Source organism: Hemitrygon akajei, chromosome 11 (genome assembly GCF_048418815.1).
Source record: "Hemitrygon akajei chromosome 11, sHemAka1.3, whole genome shotgun sequence".
Taxonomy (NCBI): domain Eukaryota; kingdom Metazoa; phylum Chordata; class Chondrichthyes; order Myliobatiformes; family Dasyatidae; genus Hemitrygon; species Hemitrygon akajei.
Window position 1 is genome coordinate 22469214 of NC_133134.1, and position 24126 is coordinate 22493339.

The 24126-nt window shown below is 39.2% G+C and overlaps 1 protein-coding gene across 3 annotated transcripts in view; it reads right to left on the minus strand.

Annotated features, from left to right (window-relative positions):
- The window catches only part of cramp1 (cramped chromatin regulator homolog 1), a 77073-nt gene that overhangs the window by 14463 nt on the left and 38484 nt on the right, over positions 1–24126 (minus strand). For all 3 annotated transcript variants that reach the window (XM_073060390.1, XM_073060391.1, XM_073060389.1), the window contains exons 11-18: positions 21592–21757; positions 15680–15870; positions 14274–14348; positions 12755–12833; positions 11165–11266; positions 8089–8270; positions 4424–4637; positions 2002–2148 (exon numbers count right to left, since the gene is read on the minus strand). In XM_073060390.1, coding sequence (XP_072916491.1) covers positions 2002–2148; positions 4424–4637; positions 8089–8270; positions 11165–11266; positions 12755–12833; positions 14274–14348; positions 15680–15870; positions 21592–21757 — 1156 coding nt within the window. The remainder of the gene's footprint in view (positions 1–2001; positions 2149–4423; positions 4638–8088; positions 8271–11164; positions 11267–12754; positions 12834–14273; positions 14349–15679; positions 15871–21591; positions 21758–24126) is intronic.

Sequence of the window (24126 nt, forward strand, 5' to 3'; positions counted from 1 at the left end):
AGATTACCTTTTGTTGTTTTTGAAATTCTGCCTACACGAAAAGACAGCCAGATTTTCCTATGTAACAGGCACTGCAGGTCAAACTATTTCATTGTGTGAAGTAGAATTCTGGGACACACAAGACAAATAAGATTTGCTTCTTTTTAAGCATTCTGCAAGTAATCTAAAAATGTTAAGAATTATTTTTGCTCTAGAAATGTAGAATTTTATCTGAAAGGTTACTGAATGATTTGGGGAATAATGAAGTGAGATACAGCATGCAAAAATTTAATTATAGCAGGCTTTTCATCTCACTCCAGCCTGTTTAGTCACATTGCCTGTGTTTTCTCCCCCCCCCCCCACCCATGCCTCTACTGTGCATCAGCTGGTGCACTTATGCAATGAATGTATGACTTAAAATGAAGAGACAAGTAAGTGAGCCTTGTTGCCCATTGCTGCAAAAATACTGAAATGTCAAAAGCAAGTACAAAAAGAAGTAACAGAGGACATTTGGACATGAAACCAAGGATCAGTAACAAATTGTCCCTGTACCTAAAAAGACCAAAGTAATATGTCTGAATGACTGGTGGGTGCCCTGTCACACTCATCTCAGTAATAAGCAAATGCTTTGACAGGCTGAACAAGGACTACATCTGCAGCATGCTCCCACCCACACTGGACCCCTACAATTTGCCTACAGACACAACCAATTGACAGATGACACAATAGCCACAGCTCTATACACCGTCCTCACACATCTGGAGAAGGAGGATGCCTATGCGAGAATGCTGTTCTTGGACTACAGTTCAGCATTCAACACCATAATTCCCTCCAGGCTTGACAAGAAGCTCAGAGACCTCGACCTTCACCCTGCCTTGTGTAGCTGGATCCTGGACTTCTGTTAGATCGCTGGCAGGTGGTAAGAGTGGGCTCCCTCACCTCTGCCCTTCAGGGCTGTGTCCTAAGCCCCCTCCTTTACTAATTGGACACCCATGACTGTGTCACCACCCACAGCTCCAATTTGCTAATCAAATTTGCTGACGATACTACATTGATTGGCCTTACCTCAAATAACGAGGCAGCCTACAGTGAAGTTGTCCTTACCCTGACACAGTGGTGTCAAGAAAACAAACTCTCCCACAACATTGCAAAAACAGAGGAGCTGGTTGTGGCCTACAGGAAGAATGGAGACAAGCTAATCCTTACTGACATCAATGGATCTGGGGTTGAGCTTTAAGTTCCTCAACATACACATCACCGAGGATTTCACATGGTCTGTACTTTCTGGCTGTGTGGTGAAAAAAGCACAACAGCGCCTCTTTCACCCCAGACAGTTGAAAAAGTTTGGTATGAGTACCCAAATCCTAAGGACTTTCTACAGGGGCACAATTGAGAGCACCCTGACTGGCTGCATCACTGCCTCATATGGGAACTGTACTTCCCTCAATTGCAGGACTCTGCAGAGAGTGGTGTGGACAGCCCAGCACATCTGTAGATGTGAACTTCCCACTATTCAGGACAAAGATAGGTGAGTAAAAAGAGCCCAAAGGATCATAGCGGACCTGAGTGACCCCAACCACAAACTGTTCCAGCTGCTACCATCCGAGAAACAGTACTGCAGCATAAAAGCCGGGACCACAGGCTTCTTCCACCAGGCCATCAGACTGATTAATTCACGTTGATAGAATTGTATTTCTAGTCTATACTGACTGTCCTGTTGTACATACTATGTATTACAAATTACTATAACTTGTACCTTGCACATTTAGACAAAGATGTAACAAAGATTTTTACTCTTTATGTATGTGAAGGACTAAGAAATAAGGTCAATTCAATTAAATTCAAATCTACTTAATACTGTTGTTTACAGGAAGATAGACTCCAGAAATCATGAAAAAGGGAATAGAAACTGAAAAACAAGTTAGTAAATTGTGACTGACACTTTGCAAACTACTTTTAAATGTTTAGGGAAAGCAAATTATATACAAGATGAAATGCTGGAGGGTGATTAAATGCACTTACACAAGTCACCAGAATCTGGTGCATACCACTGTGGGTCATGGGTAGGAGAGGGAATCCAGTTTCGTTGAGGACTGGCTGGTGGAGATGGGAGATTCTTAGAGTTGTCACTACCATTCAGCTTTGTTATAGAGAGAGAAGAGCCATCACCTTATTAAAAGAAAGAAAATAATTTGTATTACAAGCCATTGTAACAATTAATTACAGTAATTACAAAATATTTAAAATGTTGCAAACTTTTTTAGGATAAAGATGTTCTAAATATGTTCTCACCTATCTCTTCTCCTCGCCTCCATGGTCCACTGTCCTTTCCTACTACATTCTTTCTTCTTCAGTCCTTTATTTCTTCCACCTACACTCCTCCAGTTTCATCCTTCATATCCCCTCACTGCCTCCCTCAACTGGTCTCACCCACCACCTGCCATCTTGTACTGCTTCCCCACCTTCTTATTCTGACCTCTGCCCTTTCCTTCCCAGTCCCGATGAACGGTCTCGGCCTAAAACATTGACTGTTTATTCCCCTCCGTAGATGTTGCCTGATTTGCTGAGTTCCTCTAGCATTTTGTGTGTTATTCTAAAAATGCAAGTTCTTTCTTTAAGGAATAGGTGTTAATTTAACATTGACAATAAAAGCAATTTGATATTGTGGCTGTAAGATAATAAATTAGCTCAGTTTTTGAGAAATGAGGGAAAGAGATAAAAGGAACTATAGATCAGTTAGCTTGACATCCACAGCGAGGAAAAAAGAAAGTGCAATAGTGCATTTAGAAAATAATAAGCAATCAACTAACATGGATTTATGAAAGGTACAATGATGTTTGATAGATCAGTTAAGAGTTCTGTTGAAGTTGTAACTTGAATAGGATAAGAGCAAACCTGTTGCAGTAGTGTATTTAAACTTTGACAATTTTTGACAAGAGAAAAATTAATCAACAAAGAATGCATGGTATATTTAAACAATTTGAAGATGGTTAATGAACAGGAGACAGACAGTAGGAATAAAGGGCTGATTTTTGGCTTTGCAGGTTGTGACTAGTGGGATGCTGCCAGGCTCCAGTTGTTCATTGTCAGTATTAAATAATGTTGAGATCACTAGGACATTGCCCTTTATGAGGAGAGAAACTAAGTCCGTTTTCCCTGGAGTGGAAGTGAAAAAGAGGGGGCATGAATGAGGTATATAAAATTATGAGAAGCTTCGATACAGTAGACTATGGCAACTGTTCCCTGTACCAGAGGTTCATGAAACTAAATGATATTGACTTCATATTAGGGGATGAGATATTTAGAATGGTTCATAGAAACACAGAAAACCTACAGCACAATACAGGCCCTTTGGCCCACAATGCTGTGCCAAACATGTACTTATTTTAGAAATTACCTAGGGTTACCCATAGCCCTCTATTCTTCTAAGCTCCATGTACCTATCCAGGAGTCTCTTAAAAGACCCTATTGTATCCGCCTCCACCACCGTCGCCGGCAGCCCATTCCACGAACTCAACACTCCGAGTAAAAAACTTATGCCTGACATCTCCTCTGTACCTACTTCCAAGCACCTTAAAACTGTGCCATTTCAGCCCAGGGAAAAAGCCTCTGACTATCCACACGATCAATGCCTCTCATCATCTTATACACAAGGAGAATATTAGCACTGAATATCTGGAATACACTGCCTGAGAATACGGTGGAAGCAGAGGCACTGACAGCATTTAAGTAGTATCTAGTTGAGCATCAAGTTGCCTTGGATTGAAGAGTACAGACATTCCTGAACATGAAATGCAGATCTAGTCACCTCTTAGGAAGAAAAATGACATGTCGACCTTTACTACAGTAAGATTTGAGCGCAAGAGTCATGACAGCATGCTCCGATATAGTACCTGATTGAGACCATACAGGTCTGGTTTGCATAACAAAGGACATATATGATGGTGGGACTGCAGCAAAGATTGACTAAATTTATTCTTGGGATGGCAGGTGATATATAAAGTGCAATTAAACAGATAGAACCAGGGGTTTCTTGGGGTTTGAAGAATGAGAGTGAACTAATTTAAATGAGTAGATATTTCTCTAGGCTTGCAGAGACTAGAGCCAGGGATTACTATATACTCCCAAAATAAGGAGTCAACCATTCAGGCTTCTTCACCAAGAGCAAGCCCTTGGAATCTAGAATCATGAAGGTTACAAGGATAGGCTCAGTCACTGAGTATATTCAGAACAGCCAAAAGATTATTAACTATTAAACCATGTCAGATTATAGATTACATTCATCTTTTGCAACAGACAGGTGTATTTTTGGTAATCTATTTATAATATTCTTGCAATGATTATCAATTAGAGATGTTTTAAATGTTCACATTAAAATAATAAACATTTAGTCCTTACTGTAAAGCATCACCCAACAGAAAGGAAACTTAATTCTTTCACTTACCACCAACATACTGAGTCGAGTTGATAGCAAGCTCAATAATGGAGTCACTGATTTGGCTATGGGGTCCACCCTGGGACAGTGTGTCATCTGGAGGTCCTGGCAATGAAATATCAAGGAGTGTCGAGACGTTTGGTGGAGAAGTGAACAGTGAGTTAGAGGTTTCACCTGAAGGAGAGGATAGACCATTCTGACGCGTGTGTTTTTCAAGATCCCTCTGTGTAGAAAGAACACATTAATGATAAAAAGTTAAGTGGCTAACCCAAAGGATATCCATAGTGTAGGAAGCATCCTGATCAAAACAACTGAACCTACTTTTCCCAGCAAAATCGATTATATCAAAGCAAGACTGAAGGTGAAGAATATATTTTCTCAGCAGAATAGTGGATAATTTCAAATATTTTGTTCAAATTTGGTTCAAATTTTAATGTGTATGAAAATGTTTAATTTGATTAAATAAATACATGCAGCACAACAATATACCAAAATACTGGAACATAAAATGCTTTCCACTTAGAAAATACATTTATGGTAATATTAGATTGCAACAGTGAGGATATCTTTTACAATCAATCTGGTGGAAATTGCATTGTATGAATTAGGAAAACTTCAGTTCAGACCTTTAGTCAATATTAGAATCAGGTTCCAATGACATAACTGATAATAAAAGAACACTGCTTCAAACCAGCAGATGTTCCTAGGTCTGCAGTGCAAAAGAGGTTAACATCAAATATGACAGGAAGGCAGTGGGGTCAAGCTGACCAATTTAATTCTGGAAGTACTTGACATGGTAGCTGATCAAACACAAGATTCTGACAATGCTGGCAATCCAGAGTACACACTGACAAATTGCCAGTGAAGGGTCTCAGCCCAAACGTTGGCTCTTTATTCCTCTCCAAAGATGTTGACTGACCTGTTGAACACCAGCATTTTGCGTGCGTTGCACAGTAACTAGATGTACGAGTTTTTTTAAGGAATATTTGTGCTTCTCATTTACATTGTATATGGATAGATTCCCAAGTAACTACTTCAGAAATCCTGTGGGTAGGTTAGCAACACAGTTTGTAACTGGGTACAACAATGAACATATTTATACTTTACATGCTTTCTATTAGGCCAGCCTCTAAGAAAAAAATCCCTTTTTTTCTACATCAAATACCTGCACTCAATAATACTCCTACAATTGCAATGAAAGCTTTTTAGTTATATGAACATTTGCCCTGGCATACAGAGGATGCAAACTGTAAATACTGAACAGCATAGGCTTGGTGCGAACAATTAAGCTTTGCTTATCAGCTGCCTATGCAACTATTACCTTAGAAAAAAAATTCAGGTGATTCTTTTGGGGACCATCTGTGTTTAAAGAACAACCAGTAATTCAACAGAATAACATCGCACCACACTATAATTCAGTGCACACAATGTGGTCTCCTTTCCACTGGAGAAACCAAAATGAGCTTGAGTGACCAATTTACTTTGCAAATGCATTTAGTGTACAAGGGCAAATTCTCCATCCTGTCACTTCTAAGTCTGCATCTGTAACCGATATGCCTGAAATCTTGCACTTTTTTGAGGAGGGCCAATGCAAGTTTGAGGACCACCACCTAAACTTTTGTCTGGGGACGTTGTAACATTTTAGACTCAATATACAATTTAACAACTTTAGGAACTCACTTCCATGAAAAAATAACATGGGACATTGGAAATCTATATAAAAAAAAACTCAAAATGCTGTGTACTCAACAGGTCAGGCAGTAGGTGTGGAAAGAGAAAAATGTTCAGGTTGAAGACCCTTTGTCACAACAGGGAAAATGAAAATAGAGTCAAAGTCATAGAAATATACAGCTCAAAAACAGGTCCTATGGCCCATCTAGTCCATGCCGCACCCTTTTAATTTGCTAACACCCATCAACCTGAACCGTGACCATAACCCTCCATACCCTTATCATCTATGTACCTATGCAAGCTTTGTTTAAATGTTGTAATCAAGCTTGTATGCACCACTTGTGCTGGCAGCTTGTTGCACACTCTCATGACCCTTTGAGTGAAGAAGTTTCCCTTCATGTTCTGCTTAAACTTTTCACCTTTCACCCTTAAAACACATGACCTTTAGCTGTCGTCCCACCCAACCTCAGTGGAAAAAGCTTGCTTGTATTTACCCTATCTATACCCCTAATTTTGAAAACCTCTATCAAATCTCCTCTCAAACTTCTACATTCTAAGGAATAAAGTCCTAACCTATTCAATTTTTCCTTATAACTCATGTCCTCCAGTCTGACACCATCCTTATAAATGTTCTCTGTACTCTTTCAACTTAACTTACATCTTTCCTGTAGTTAGGGGACCAAAACTGCATACAATACTCCAAATTAGGCCTTACCAATGTCTTATATAACTTCAATGCAACATCCCATTTCCTGTACTCAAAACTTTGATTTATGAAGGCCAATGTGCCAAAAGCTTTCTTTATAACCCTATCTACCTGTGATGCCACTTTCAACAAATTATGGATCTGTATTCCTAGATCCCCTTGTTCTGTCACACTCTTCAGTGCCCTACTGTTAACTATGTAAGACCTATCCTGGTGGACCTACCGAAGTGCAACACTTTGCACTTGTCTGCATTAAATTCCATCTGTCATTTTCAGCCCATTTTTCCAGCTGATCCAGATTCCTCTGCGCGCAACAATATCCTTCCTTCCTATGCACTACACCCTCAATCTTGGCGTCTTCCACAAACGTGCCGATCTAGTTAACCACATTATCATCCGGATCATTGATATAGGTGACAAACAATAGACCCAGCACCAATCCCTGTGGCACTCCACTTCTCACAGACCTCTAGTCAGGCAGGCAACCATCTACTACCTCTCTCTGGCTGCTCCCACAAAGCCAATGTCTAATTCAATTTATTACCTCATCCTGAATGCTGAGCAACTAGAACCTCTTGACCAACCTCTCTTGTGGGACCTTGTCAAATGCCTTGCTGAAGTCCATGTAGACAACATCCACTGCCTTGCATTCATCCAGTTTCCTGGTAACTTCCTCAAAAAAAAACTTAAGATTGGTTAGGAATGACCTACCATGCACGAAGCCATGCTGACCATCTTTAATAAGTCTACGTCGATCCAAATAATTATATATCCAGTCCCTCAGAAAACCTTCCAATAACTTCCCCACTACTGATGTCAGACTCACTGGTTTATGTTTAGAGCCAGTGGAACAACACAAATCAGTTTTAAAGTTGCAGAAAGAATTGAGGAGAAATAGATAGGACAAAGGTAATCTGTCTGATAGGGCAAGACCAGGGCTGACAAAATGAAAAACTATTGATGAAGCATTCCGGTTGATGGGTTTATGAGAGAAATTAGAGAGGAGAAAAAAAGCAGAAAGCATGTAAACTTAAATTGTTGAATTTAATATTAAGTTTGGAAGGCTGCAATGCTAATATTAGTACATTTGAGGAACTACACTTCATTGTCCATCTAGGCATGTTATGATATTCTGCAGTCCATATTGTATTAAACAATTCTAGATAACTTTTTCTGTTTTATATCAGAATGCACTAATTTTGTTATTGGTAATACCAACTTAGTTTTTATTTTCTTCACTGGCAGAGCCTGACCTATGGATATTTTCTACAGCTCTACATTTCAGTTTGACACTTACCCCTGCCAAAGTTTCTGGTGTACTTCCATTCTGATGGACGGAGGATAAATCCTGTTCTGAGGTCACCATGGAAACATCTTCATTTGACAAAGAGGCCAAATCTTGTGAACCTTCAGCATCAAGGGCTGGGACTGGACTGCCTGGAATTATGCCCGCTGACTTTGCAGCCATGTCAATCGCACCTGACGGAGGAGAAATTCTATAGTAACAATACACTTTTACTGAAGCAAAGAACCAATTGACTGGTTGAGTAAGGGGAAGATATGTACAAAAATGTTATAGTTGATCAAGGCATATAATATAACCATACACACTGAAGTCTGACGTAGCAGTATTTCAGTGGAGTAAAGGAACTTACAGTGGTATGAGAGAGGAGTTGGCAAAAGTAAATTGGAAGGAGATGCGGACAGGGGTGACAGCAGAGCAGCAACCGCATGAGTTTCTAGGAAAAATGAGGAAGGTGCAGGATAGATGTATTCCAAAAACAAAGAAACACTCAAATGGCAAAATAGTACAACCATGGCTAACAAGGGAAGTCAAAGCTAATGTAAAAGCAAAAGAGAGGGCATACAACAAAGCAAAAATTAGTGGGAAGACAATGGATTGGGAAGCTTTTAAAAGCCTGCAAAGAGCAACTAAAAAAGGAGGGAAAAGATAAAATATGAAAGCAAGCTAGCAAACAATATCAAAGTGGATAGTAAAAACTTTTTCAAGCATGTAAAAAAAAAATGAAAGGGAGATGAGAGTGGATATAGGACCACTAGAAAATGAGGCAGGAGAAATAATAACAGGGCCAAGGAGATGGCAGATGAACTAAATGAGTATTTTGCATCAGTCTTCACTGTGGAAGGCACGAGTAGTGTGCCAGATGTTGTAGTGTGTGAAGGTAGAGAAGTAGGTGCAGTTACTATTGCAAGGGAGAAGGTGCTCAAAAATTAGAAAGACTTAAAGGGACACAAGTCACCCGGACTAGATGAACTGCTCTCTAGGGTTCTGAAAGAGGTAGCAGTAGAGATTGTGAAGGTATTAGTAATGACGTTTCAGAAGTCTTTGGACTCTGTGATGCTGCCAGAGGACAGGAAAATTGCAAATGTCACTCCACTCTTTAAGAAAGGAGAAAGGCAGCAAAAAGTAAATTATAGTCCATTTGACCTGACCACAGCAGTTGCAAAGGTGTTGGAGTCAATTATTAAGGATGAAGTTATGAAGTACTAGGAGACACAAGACAAGATAGGACTAAGTTAGCATGGTTTCCTCAAGGGAAAATCTTGCCTGATGAACCTGTTGGAACTCTTTGAGGAGATTACATGTAGGATAGATAAAGGGGATGCAGTGGATCTTGTACATTTGGATTTTCAGAAGGCCTTTGTCAAGGCAACACACGAGGCAGATTACCAAGTTAAGAAACCATGGTATTACAGAAAAGTAACTGGCATGGTTAGAGCACTGGCTGACTTGTAGGTGGCAGCGAGTGGGAAGAAAAGAATTATTTTCTGGTTGACTGCCAGTGAGAAATGGTGCTCTGTAGAGGTCTGTATTGGGGCAGTTTCTTTTTATGCGGTATATCAATGATTTAGATGATGAAATAGATGGCTTTGTTGCCAAGTTCGCAGATGATATGAAGATTGGTGGAGGGGCAGGTAGTGTTGAGGAAATAGGCAGGCTGCAGAAGGAGTCAATACAGATTAGGAAAATGGGCAAGAGAGTGGCAAATGAAATACAATATTGGAAAATGCATGATCATGGACTTTGGCAGTAGAAATAAATATGCAGACTATTTTCTGAAAGGGGAGAAAATCCAAAAATCTGAGTTGCATAGGGAGTTTGGAGTCCTTGTGCAGAACAACCTAGAGGTTAACTTGCAGGTAGAGTTGGTGGTGAGAAAGGTAAATGCAATGTTAGCATTCATTTCAAGAGGTCTAGACTACAAGAGCAGGGATGTGATGCTGAGGCTTTATAAGGCACTGGTGAGGCCTCTCCTTGAGTACTGTGAACAGTTTTGGGCTCCTCATCTAAGAAAAGATGTGCTGGCATTGGAGGGGGATTCAGAGGTGGTTCACAAGGATGATTCCTGGATTGAAAGGGTTATCATATGAGGAACATCTGATCGCTCTGGATTTGTACTCACTGAAATTTAGAAGGATGAGGGGGTATCTCATTGAAATCTTTTGAATGTTCAAAAGGCTAGACAGAGTAGACGTGGAAAGGATGTTTCCTGTGGTGGGTGAATCTAGGACAAGCAGGTACAGCCTCAGGATAGAGGGGCGTCCATTTAAAACAGAGATGTGGAGAAATATCTTTAGCCAGAGGGTGGCGAATTTGTGAAATTTATTACCACAGGCAGTTGTGGAAGCAAGGTCATTGGGTGTATTTAAGGCAAAGCTTGATAGATTCTTGACTGACGTGGCATCAAAGGTTACAAAGGTTACAGGGAGAAGGCTGGGGGGAGGTGGCACTGAGGAGGAGGAAAAGAAAGGATCAGCCATGATTGAATGGCAGAGCAGACTTGACAGGCCAAATGGCTTAATTCTGCTCCAATATCTTATGGTCTAAAACAATGTAACAAAAATGCTGTCTTTCATTACCATTAACCTTTCTTCAAACCTAAAGCACTTGCAAATTATGCTCTGTAAATCATATGTAGATAAATATAACTGAGCTAAAATCATTCCTAATGTCAAAGGTTCAAAGTCATCTGCATTTTGCCATTTAAACACCAGTTAAGTCTGGGATATTCAAAGAATGTATTTAATGTTAAAGCCTCCAACTGACTGACAGAACATCAAACCTGCCTGCAGCTCAACCTTTCTGAGAATCATGGGAAATTAGCTCTCAGATCTTCAGTCATAACAGACCTCTAACAAGATCCAAGTCACCATTGCCTTCTCTATGAATTGCACAACTGTGCATATACGGAGACAAAAAGGTGTTACTTTGAAATCACCCTAAGATGACACTCTGTTCATTAACAAATGATACACAAGGGAAAAAAATAAGTCACGAGAATTAAATACATGTGAAATGTAACATCAATGTTTTTGTTTCAAATATTGATTTTGCAACCATTGCAACTTACTAGATAGTTGGCTAGTGGATGCCGGAACGGCTTTTGGAATAATAGGCCGAGCCAAGGTTGGTTTGGAAAGCGATGACTGAAGAGGACGGAATAAACCTGTGCCTAAAATATACAAGAACTTGATTCACAATGCAAGTCAAAGAGGTAAATGATTAAGAACTTAAATTACTAATAAAAGAACAACACTTATCACATCACATGGTTTAAGCTGGATTCAGCACAATAACCACTGTCTTCAGAGTATAACTTCTAGTGTTTGTACTAAGTGTTATTCAATCTAAGACAACAATTAGTCCCAGGGATCAAAATCAATGGAAAAGTACAAATTTGAGCTTGTAGCTCTGGCAATGGGTTAACTTCTTCCAGCATTTCGTTTCATTTGATACTTAATATCAGACACAGTCTAGCAGTATAAAGAGATCATTTCATCAAAGTACGTAGCTAAATGCATGTACAACTTTGCGCAGGTTTTGATATTTTTCTTCAATGATGTTGGAATTTAATATAATGCAAACATTGTTCAGAAATCTAAATTATTCAGCAAATTATTAATTTGCATTTTAGGGACTTTGGAAGAGGAAATGTGTTAAGTGATAGACACTTTGGAATATCAAACTTGAAGGCAGAGTACAAGATTACTAGCAGGATTCTTGGCAGTGTGAAGGAACAGTGGGATCTTTGAGTCCAAGCTCATAGATCCCTCAAATCTGCTGTACAAGTTGGTGCTGGACTTCATCAGTTAGGGGATTGTGTTCAAGAGCTTCAAGGTTGATAGGTTCTTGATAAGTCAGGGCATGAAAGGTTATGGAATGAGGCTGGTCAGCCATAATGGAATGACGGAGCAGACTCAAAGGCCTAATTCTGCTCTCTTGTCTTATGGCAATGCTGCAGTTCTACAAAACTCTGGTTAGACCACACAGAGTATTGTTCTCATTTCTTGTCACCTCATAATAGAAGAATGTGGAAGTTTTAGAGAGGATGCCCAGGAGATTTACTAGGATGCTACTTGGATTGTTGATCAAACTTGGGCTTTTCTTCTTGGAGCTAGAGAGTGAGTGGCAACTTGCTATAAGTGTATAAAATTACGAGAGGTCTTTTTTCCAGGATGGCTGGAAATAAGACTGGTGGGTGCCTGGAACTTACTGCTGGGATGGCAGTAGCGTATGATACAAAGAGATATTTAAAAGACTCTTAGATAGGCAGATGGATGCAAGAAAATGGAGGGTTATGGACTGTGTAGAGGGAAAGTATTAGATTGATCATGGAGTAGGTTTATACGGTCCACATAATATTGTGGGCTAAAAGGCCTGTACTATTCTATGTAGACCAAATTCAAATTTGGTTGTGGTAAATGGTATGGCGAGAAAACATTTTACTTTCTGGATTGTTAATAATGGACACTTGTGCAAAGAACAGAGAACTCTAGATACCCATGCAATTATATACCCAAAATAAATTACTCTGAAGAATTTCTTTGATATAGCTTATTAATTACAACTATCTCAAACAGATCAGCTCTCATTTAATTAATCTGTGGAAAGCCTGAACAGCCATCTTATTCTGATCAACAATTTAAGTGATTGCAGATACCTGCGGCAGAATTGGACAAGATGGAAAAGGAACAAACATGCTGAGAGGAATTTCCAGCTGGTCGTGGCAACAGCGTTCTCTGAAAAAGAAATTTGCAAACAAGACATATTTAAATCAACAAAAATCCAAAATCTTGTTTAAATAATGTACGTTGATTAATATCTGTGGATAAGTCTATGGATTTATTGAGCACGCCCACAAGAAAATTAATCTCAGGGCTGCATATGGTGACATATCTACTTTGATAATAAACTTACTTTGGACCAAGATCACATTATGCTTTTCACTTAGGATTTAGACACAAAAAAGGTTATTCCCATCTAGTTTAGTAAAGTTGGTTGACAAACTCTTATTTTTCAAACTCTAGGTAAACATCAAGTTTATCATGTTTTGAGATGACATTTAATATGTTTGTTGATTATTTTCCAAAATGCAACAAAATAAACATATGAATTAACATTATGCAATTATTTACATGGCATTTTCAATTTGGTACTGAACTTTTCTCCATGTTATCTGCCTGACCTGAAATTTTTCAGTATTTATTTTTATTTCAAGAAAATATTGGAGAGTAAACAGTACTTCCTTCCTTTCACCATTTTCTCTTTACTTAAGCTCCACAGAGAGGCATTCTCTGTGATCACAAGCACATTTTAAACTATTCTCAAGGCACCATCCAGCTGATAGTTAAGAAGCCCAAAATTCTGCCTCTGTTTCCATCTCCTCACCATAAAACATTGTAAAAGAAGAACTCTCTAAATTAATATTCCATTTCTTTTTGGTGTTCATCTAAAAGAATTCTCCGCACAAAGCTATTAGTAGTGACTTGAGAATAGGGAAAAAAAGGTATTTTTTCCTTTTTATCTCAGCCTCAATAGATTTTTAATTCAGAACAGAAGGGAGTTGAAGATATACAGCTTATCATTCAGAAACATACAAAAATACAATTATCAGCAGCTATTCTATAAGGCTAATATTTCACAGGAAGCAATGAAATTAACACCAGTTAATCTGTCAATCTGCTAGTACTGCTGAAGGATGGAAACTGGTCAGGACATTAGTAGATTGCAAAGCTCCCCACAATTAATGAAGTAGATTCTTATGTGTCCATCTGAATCACTGAAGGTGAACTTTTCCTTTGGTCTGTTAGTACTGCCAACAAAGTAATATTCCTTCAGCACTGTAAGGTCAATCTTTTAAACAACTTTCAACTAGAAGACAGCTACCATCTATGTCAAGGCAACATAAATTATACAAAGTGACCCATGTTCATACCTATTAGTCAAGGCTACTTATATTATAGCAAGGATTACAAGTATGTGCTTGGGTTTACTGACTGAATAAATAAATAATGTAGAATCAATCCATTTTAATACTCTGTCCACTTTAATTTGCAAAATAAAATTAGGCGAAATATTCTTGATAATAAAAATCTAATATTCAGGTTAATGCCGAAGCATTGTAACCAATTTAGTGATGGAAAGAATACTGTTCAGATCTCAACACATTTATTTTCTACCTGAACCACCAGTGGCTTGCGTGAACGATTATTTCTTAATTTCCTTGGTTTGGGTAGGAAGATGTCTGGTTGCCTCTGCAATAACAACAGGCATGTGATCAACATAGAACAGATTCCCAGGCACACGTTTAACATCATAATCACTGATGAGCTATTGTCTATAACTGTTTCTGTAAGGCTTTTTATATAATAGACAAATCCAAGACAGGATAACATTTACTTAAGACTCAAAAGTTGTGTTACAGTCTTGAGAGATGGATACAATGCAGACAGTTAAGTTTCACATATATAATTGCTTTCAAGAATCCAGGACGTGACAAAGCACTTTATAGTTAATTAATTACATTACAAAATAAATCACTATGAGAATGACAGTAATAAACACTTTTTAAAAAATTCATAAACACAGGATAGCACCCTCAAGCAGAATGCAATAACTGATTATTGAACCTCCCCAGCTTAACAAAGGCCCAGCTTATGACCTCCATACATACAAATGAGCATTTGGGAGACCAGCAGGATAGATTTGCCAGTTGCTGTGGGGCTGCAGATTGTTCTTGGCACTAGCTGGGATGTTATCTCATCAAACACAAGAAAAATACAGAGTTAACATGCTGATGATCATTTTGTGAATCTTATCTGAGGACATCACATCTAGGCTAGCAGTAGGGTCCTTCTAACAGTTGTCAATAGCATTTAAAACTTCATCTACAGTAAAATCTTCTAAGGGAATATTATTAGCTTAAGATAAGTTCAAGCTAAACTTATTAATATTATTTTCATTATCAAGAATGACAAAATAAGATTTTTAGACCGTCTATTCCTATAGGCGAACCATACCCTCACAGGTATCTTCTGTCACATTCAGGGCCACGTTTTCAACCCACAAATTGTTAGAGTTACAAACAGTTCTCAGGAAAGGAACCCTGTTATAACCAGAGCTAGGACCCGTAGTTAATTTGGCAGTGCTGGCTGAGTCATTCATGTAAAGTCCACTAGCATATTTGTTGCTTATTCCCAACTGCAGCAAACAGGAATTTATATTAAAAAAAAACTTGTTACTTTATAAAGCTAGACTATTTAATTCCAATATTATATTAAACTACTGAATACACAAATTAATCGAATTATTACAATAGTAGTCTTGCTATCACTGTACTTCAATTGTCTTCCCGATTGGGGAGCTAAATGAAAATTCAAATACTTACCATTTATTATTTGTAAAATATTCAACACAATATGCATAATTTGGATTCAGCAAGGCAGAACTACAAAAAAAACTGTTCAGCAATGTTGTGACTATTTGACACAGTGCCATAATCTATTCATTATATTCCCAGCCTTCAACAATCTCCCACTATTATCAATCTTGTCTTTTCCAAGAGGTCAGTCACATATTAACTTACACTGTAAGTATCCAGCTGCTGTCTGAACATCAGCTCAGTCTCTTTGCTGGGTGAGAAGATTTTATTATGCCTGCTGTTGGGAGGCAAAGTTGTAGGAACTGCAAAAACACCGCTGTCTGCATCACTGCTTGAACTTCCCGAGCTACCAGATGAATACGGCACCACCAATGTTTTCTGCACATTCCGCATTCCTAAACAAAAACAAAGATTTTCCACATAAAGCAACTTTAAATCTTATTTGCAACCCAACTCTTTTTCAATTAGATGTCAATTCGTAGTTTTGTCTCCATCAGTTAGTGAATATTATTATTCCATGCTTCATTATTAGTTAATGTTATTATGTTTATTATTATTATTATTATTGCTAAGTGTGTTTTTAAATATTGCTGTATTGAAATTTCCCACTTGGGATCAATAAAGTACTAATTATTATTATTATTCATACATGCATTTTATAACTGCTAAATTACTTGATATGCATGAGTACTCTGTCTACATTGAGAGTTTGTAGAGTTTTATGGTCAAAGAAAAGACAGGGTCACTAATTATGCCAAGGCCTTATAAATAAAATTACACTGCACATTCCCACACGAGTTGCTTGCACTTTAAGATTAAACACACCTATTTTTTTCATATATTCAGTCATCTATGTTTGACAATACTACTGATGAATCATTCAGTTCTTTTGCTGTTGATTGTGTGGCACTTGATAGATGGTATCGACTGCACCAGACTGGTTCATTTTTATAAACAGGACAAAGCAGAGCCGTTTTTGCATAAAGGTCAATATTGTTTACGCACAAGAGTGATGGTCTTTAGCATTAAGTTCAAGATAACACCATCTTTTGTGATGTATGAATTTAGTCATTTCAGTTTGAGTGATTGGAATTAGCTTCTGTACAAATTCTGATACCCTGACTTTTGTTAGCTTGTTAAGTAGTACAGTAGTCATGCAGAGTCATTCATCCCATTCTTATAGGTACAGTCACTTCTGTCAGGAATTTGATGAAACAAGTTCAAAGTAAAGCAAATTTATTATCAAAATACACACGTCACCGTATACAACCCTAAGATTTGTTTCCCTTGCTGGCATACTCAGTAAATCCAAGAAACATAACAGGATCAATGAAAGACCGCACCCTACAGGATGGACAAACAACCAAAGTGCAAAAGACAACAAACTGTGTAAAAGGAAAAAACAACAATGATAAATACACAAAAAACAATTCAGTGAGGGTGCGTGAAGTTACCCTCACAGGTTCAAGGGTAGTGATTGTTCCTCAATGGGGTGGAGTGGGTCCTGAGGCTCCTGTAGCTTCTTCCTGATAGCAACAAGAAGAAGAGAGCATGGCCTGGGTGGTAGGGGACCTTGATGATGGATGCTGCTTTCCTGTGACAGAGCTCCATGTAGATGTGCTCAATAGTGGGGAGGGCTTTACTTATGATGTACTAGGATCTAACAACTACTTTTTGTAGGATTTTCCATTCAAGGACATTGGTGTTTCCAGACAAGGATATGATGCAGCCAGTCAAAATACTCTCCACCACACACCTACAGAAGTTTGTCAAAGTCTGTCATGCTGAATCTTCACAAACTCCTAAGAAAATAGAGGCACTACCATTCTTTCATTATCACACTTTGTGCTGGGCTCAGGATAGATCCTCTGAACTCATAACACCAAGGAATATAAAGCTATTGACCCTTTCCACCTCTGATCCCTGATTAGGACTGGCTCATGAACCTCTGGTCTCCTCCTCCTGAAGTCAATAATCAGTTCCTTGGTCTTGTTGACATTAAGGAGAGGTTGCTGCTGTGGCACCACTTAATTAGATTTTTAATCTCGCTCTTACTTATGCTGATTTATCACTACCTTTGATTTGTCCCACAACAGTGGTGTGGTCAACAAATTTAAATATGGCATTAGAGCTGTGCATAGCTTCACAGTCATAAGTGTAAAGTGAGTAGAGAGGGGGCTAAGCACACAGCCCTGTGGTGAACCTGTGCTGATGGAGATTGTGGAGGAGATCTTGTCGCCAATCGAACTTGGGTCTGCAAGTGAGGAATATCAAGGATCGAATTGCACAAGGAGGTATTGAAGCCAAGATCTTAAAGCTTATTGATTAGTTCTAAAGGGACAATAGTTCTGAAAGCTGAGCTGTAATCGATAAAGAGCACCCTGATTAATGCGTCTTGGCTGTCCAGATGCTCCAAGACTGAGTGAAGAGCCAATGAAATGAAATCTGCAATGGACCTGTTGTGCCTCTAAGGAAATTGAAGCAGATCCAAGTAACTTCTCAGGCAGGGGCTGATTCCCTGTGATGAAGTGCTTTGAAAGTGCTACTGGATAATGTCATTGAGGCAGGTTACCACGTTCTTCTTAGGCACCAGTATAATTAAAGCCAGCTTGAAGCAGGTGGGTACCTCAGACTGCAGAAGCAGGAGGTTAAAGATATCAGTGAGCACTCCAGCCATTTAATCAGCACAGGTGCTTAATACTCAGACAGGTAGAAAACAGCCAATATAATCCGATGTGAATGCACTTTTCAAATTTATCGTTGCTTCATACAAGTCTATTTTCTGAGAATGAATAGGTGACATTTCATGTTGTTGCAGCCATTAGTTTACAACACTCACTTCTAAATTTTGAACTTTGCTGAGATGCTTAATAATCCTCCAAGGAAAGTTGTTCAGTAGTGTAGAGGGATACCAAAATCCTTAGTATTATGCCTCTCCAATATATAGTCCTGTTTATACCACTGCAAATAGCAATTGCTACTTCTCTCCATTGTCATTGAATTCAATTGTAAAGACAGCGCTTATAACACAATTTTAAAGTCATGTAGAATATGAGACCTGAGACAAGCTAATAGGTATCTTCTCATTATATTTAATTATCACTTTAATTTCCATTGGATATTTTACTTGGTCAGAATTCTTATAGGTCCCAACAAAGTGTACATTTAATTTAATGACCCTTGGTCAGCCAGTTGCAATTGGTGCGAGAAGTCGTGTTATAAAAAGAGCTCAGTTGCATTCAGGACTTTACGACAGGCTGCTATATACAATCTATTAAGCATTCAGCAGGGTCAATTAAAAATAAGTGAAGTGCAAGCAGAGTGGCCATTGTGTGAGAAGAGAGTGCTAGAGTGGTCAGGCTTGGGCTCAACAGGCTTCAGTGAGAAAAAGTTTGGGGAAGAAGCACAGGTGGAGGTTCTAAGTAGGTTTCTAGAAGGTTCTAAGTAGGTTTCTAGGAGTTCTTTTCTGTTAGTACATAGCTAGAGTGCTGAGAATGGATCCAGAATTAGTGGTATGTTCCTTGTGTGAGACGTGTGAACTTTGGGAGACCTCCAGTCTCCATGATAATTATACCTGCATGAATGCACCAAGTTGCAGCTCCTTAGAGACCATGTTAAGGAACTGGAGCTGCAGCTCGATGACCTTCAGCTCATACGGGAAAATTAGGAAGTAATAGATATGAACGACAGGGAGGAGCCAACCCTAAACTGCAGGGGGCAGGTACCCGGGTGATTGTCAGGACAGGGAAAGGAAACAGGCAACTAGTGCAGTGTAACTCCGTGTTTTTGATACCACTGGGGTGGGAGGGAGAAAGAGAACCTACCGGGGGAAGCTGCAGCAACCTCACCTCTGACACTGAGTCAGTCTCTGGCTCGAAAGGAAGGGGCTGGTAAAGGGAAGTGTAGTAGTGATATGAAATTCCATAATTAGAGGTGCAGACAGCAAATTCTATGAAGGTGAAAGAGACACCTAGCTGGTAGGGTCTCTTCCAGATATCACGGTCAGGAATGTCTCAAAATGGGTCCACAGCATTCTAAAGGGAGAGTTAACACCTGGAAGTCATGGTACATATTGGTACCAACTACATAGGTAGGAAAAGGGAGGCGGTCTTACAGAGATAATATAGGGAGTTAGGTGTAAAGCTGAAAAGCTGGACTTCTGGAATAGTAATTTCTAGAATTAGAAATGCATAAATGCAGGTGTCAGAGGACAGAAGTAAGTGTTCTGGCTACTACTAAGGAGAAGGTGCATATGAATAAGTCTGAATGTAGATTAAGTAACCTGGACCAGCTGGACTACCCTCCAGGGTTCTGAAAGAGGTAGCTGAAGGAGGCATTAGTAATGATCTTTCAAGAATCACTAGATTCTGAAACGATTCCGGAGGACTGGAAAATTGCAAATGTCACTCCACTGTTTAAAAAGGGAGGGAGGCAGAAGAAGGGAAATCATAAGCCAGTTAGTCTGACTTCAGTGGTTGGAAAAATGCTGCAGCCCATTATTAAAGATTGGGTTTCAGGATACTTGGAGGCATATGGCAAAATAGGGCAGTGAGCATGGTTTCCTTTAGAGGAAATCTTACCAACAAATCTGTTGAACCTCTAAGAAAATAATAGGCAGGATAGACCTACGAGAGTCAATGGATGCTGCATATTTAGATTTTTAGAAGGCCTTTGACAAGGTGCCATACACAAGATTGTTTAACAAGACGAGCCCATGGTATTACAATAAAGCACTACAGTGGATAGAAGATTGGCTGGAAGCAGAGTCAGAATTAATGGAGCCTTTCCTGGTTGGCTGCTGGTGACCTGTGGTGTGCTGTAGGGTTTGGTGTTGGGACTGCTTCTTTTCATGTTATACATCAATGATTTGGATGACTTTGTGGCCAAGTTTGTGGACAATATGAAGATAGGTGGAGGGGCAGGTGGTATTGAGGAAGCAGGGTATCTGCAGAAGATTTAAGATAGATTGTGAGAATGGGCAAAGAAGTGGCAGGTGGAATATAGTGTAGGGAAGTGTATAGTCATGTATTTTGGTAGATGGAATAAAGGTGTGGACTATTTTCTAAATGAGGAGAAAACAAAAACCAGAACTGCAAAAGGTCTTCCCTAAAGGTTAACTTGCAAGTTGAGTCAGAGGTAAGGAAGGCAAATGCAATATTAGCATTAATTTCAAGAAGAATGGAATATAAAAGCAAAGATGTAATGCTGAGGCTTCATAAGGCATTGGCCTCATTGCACTTGGAGTAGCGTGAGCAGCTTTGGGCTCCTTATCAAAGAAAAGATGTGCTGGCAATGGAGCGGGTCCAGAGGTTCATGAGAATGATCCCAGAAATGAAAGGGTTAATATGTGAGGAATGTAGGAATCTTTCATGACTCTGGGCCTGTACTCGCTGGAGATTAATTAGAAGAATTGGGGGTGGTGGGGGAGGAATCTCATTAAAACCTAACAAATATGGAAAGATAGAGTCAATGTGGAGAGGATGTTTCTATTAGGGGGTGAGGGGAGTCTAGGACATCCATTTAGAACAGAGAAGAAGAAACATTTCTTTAGCCAGAGGGTGGTGATGGAATTCATTGCTAAGGACGGCTGTGGAGGCAAAGTTGTTGGGTATATCTAAGATGGAAGATGACTGGCTCTTGATTTATCATAGTGTCAAAGACTATGGGCAGAAGGCAGGAGAATAGGGTTGAGAGGGCTAATAAATCAGCCATGATGGAATGGCACAACAGACTCAATGGGCCAAATGGCCTAATTCTGCTCCTATGTCTTATAGTCAGAATTATTTAAAAGCAAATTAAGGATTAGGTTCAACCAGTGGAAAAAAGTAGCAGATTATGTATTGGACTGAAAATAATAACCATTTTTAATATGAGGAACTTTCAGCATTCTTTATTCATTGTTGTACAGCCAAGCAACTCCAATTTTGGTTATGTAATGAATTGATTATCTTAAAGTACTATTGAAAAGAAATCAACCATAGTATTATGGTTAACCATAATAATCAAAGTACTACATGCAGTGTTGCAGGTAGTAGAGCTCCAACAACCAATGTTCACGCCTAATCTCCGGAGGTATCTAACACTCCCTTTCACTGTCCTTTGGACATTTCACTAACCTGATGTATTTGTGGGAGTAACCGTTTTGCTAGTTCGAATTGCTGGAGTATTTCGGATACAACCAGGACTACGTGCAAGAGTAATCACTTTCCCTGGTGGGGAATTCATCTGATCTTCATGGTTTGACTTCATTGGAGATGCTGCCACAGTGCTAGAATCGAGACTCTAAACATTACAAAGAAATACGAGAAAGCAGAAATGTAAATTCCAAAGGTCCTTAAATCTCCAAGTCTACTGATTCACATTTATCAAATTACTACTAGATTAATTTTCCAAATCTGAATGATTTTGCTGAACATTTTTGCTTCTCTTCCATTCCATCACCGAGTTTTATGTACAGCCCGTAAACAAACTGTTCTTAATATAATCACTTTTAAAAAAATATAATTGGTATGCCAACGAACAATTTAAATTATTTTCAAACTTTAAAGCTTCCTGTTTGTAATCGACATCAACAATCTCGATGATAAGGTTGTTAAATAGATCAGCAAATTTGCGTCTGATAACAGGACTGGGGATGCAATTAACAGTGAGGAAAGCTATCATGGCTTGGACCAGCTGAAAAAAAAACAGGCTGAAAAATGGCAGATGGATTTTAATGCAGACAAGTGTGAGATGTTGTACTTCACTAGGAACAACCAGGAAAGGTCTAACAGAGTGAACGGAAGGGCACTGAGGAGTATGATAGAAGGAAGAGATATGCGAATACAGGTCAATAATTCATTGAAAGTGGCGTCACTGGTAGTTAGGATAGTAAAGAAGGCATATTGGCCTTCATAAATCAAAGTACTGGGTACAGGAGATGGATGTTATGCTGGAGTTATATAAGATATTGGTGAGGCATAAGTTTTGAAGCATTGTGCAGAGTTTTGGACACTTGCCTACAGGAATGATGTAAATAAGGTTGAAAGAGTATAAAGAAAATTTACAAGGATGTTGCTGGATCTGGAGGACCTGACTTATAAGGAAAGAATGAACAGATTAGGACTTTATTCCTTGGAACGTAGAAGATTAAGAGGAGATCAGGCATTTTCCACTGGGGTTGGGTGGTACTGCAGCCAGAGGTCACAGGTTAAAGGTAAAACATTTGAGGGGAACAGGAGGGGAAACTTCTCTATTCAGAGGGACATGAGAGCGTGGAATGAGCAGTCAGCACAAGTGGTGCATGCAAGCTCAATTTCACTATTTAAGAGAAGTTTGGATAGGTACAAGGATGGTATGAGTATGGAGGGTTATGGACTTGCCGCAGGTTGATTGGAGCAGGCAGTTTAAATGGTTTGGCAGAGACTAGATTGGCCAAAAAACTGGTTTCTGTGCTGTAGTTTTCTATGACTCTATGACATAATGACATGCATTTCATTAAAGAGACAACTCAAATCAAAGTGTCCTAATGTTTTTGAAACTGTTACATACAGGCAAACACACATTTAACTCACTGGCCTCCTCATTGAAAGTGAAGGATTAAGGCAGATCCTAACTAGTTGATTCTTTAGAGGTTGGCACCGAAGTACAAGCTTAAGTCTTAAAACATCCATTAAGTTTTGAAATATTGCACAAACACATTATTACTTTCTTAACTCTTGCAACTCTTGCATTTGTTTTTATTTCCCTTTTTACTATACACCACTACTTTGCTTAGCATTAGGGAGAAACTCCTAGGCTTCCAGGCCTAAGGGTGTCAATGGAAATTAACGGAATCAGTATTAGGAGAGGTAACATCTTATAAACGCATGAGAATTAACAGTGTTGTAGTACTGAAAGACTCTTGTCCTCCATTAACACGGATGAGGGTGGTGGTGGTTTCAGCTGTCCCTTACAATGCAATGCTTGCAATAAACAGTCAATGGAACCTCATCACTGCATGGTAAGGTGCAATGGCTGCCTCTGAAGGTTGGTGGTGGGCAGGCTGGAGCTTTAAGCTTAAGCTTGTTACCACACAGAAATCTCTAGGTTATGGAAAGTTGTGCAGCTAAACAGAAATTTGGAGGGGGGGGCGGAGGGGAGAAAATCACCTTGTTAGAGCAGGTGATGACAGAGACCATAGGAACCCAGTAATCAGCAGGAGCGTAGACCTGAGCACACATCTGCACTGAGTGGCAGCTCTGTTCACTCCAGCCCATATAGTACCAGTGAGAGAGATCACCGGCAGCAGTTTGCAGGGGTCACACCAAGATGTCTCACGTAGGAGGGTGGTATATACACACACAGGAGCATTCAAATTTTAGGACCATTTACCACTTTGCTGGACAGCACAAAACAGGGGACCAGCACAATGCTGGTTTCTACACCAAGATAAAGTAACTTGAATTTTCAATGAGAATGAACACTTGGGCTAATAATACATAATTTCCCTCTTAAAGATTGCTGACAGCTTGATGTACAAGAACCACATTTGAACATTTCATCAGTAATGCTTCCAGAAATTATGTGAATCTGGACTTACAACTTATATTTCACTTTTGGACAGGATCTCATGTAAATGAACCACATATCAATGCTCTGTACTAGCAGCAATGCCTCAGTTACTTCTCTGA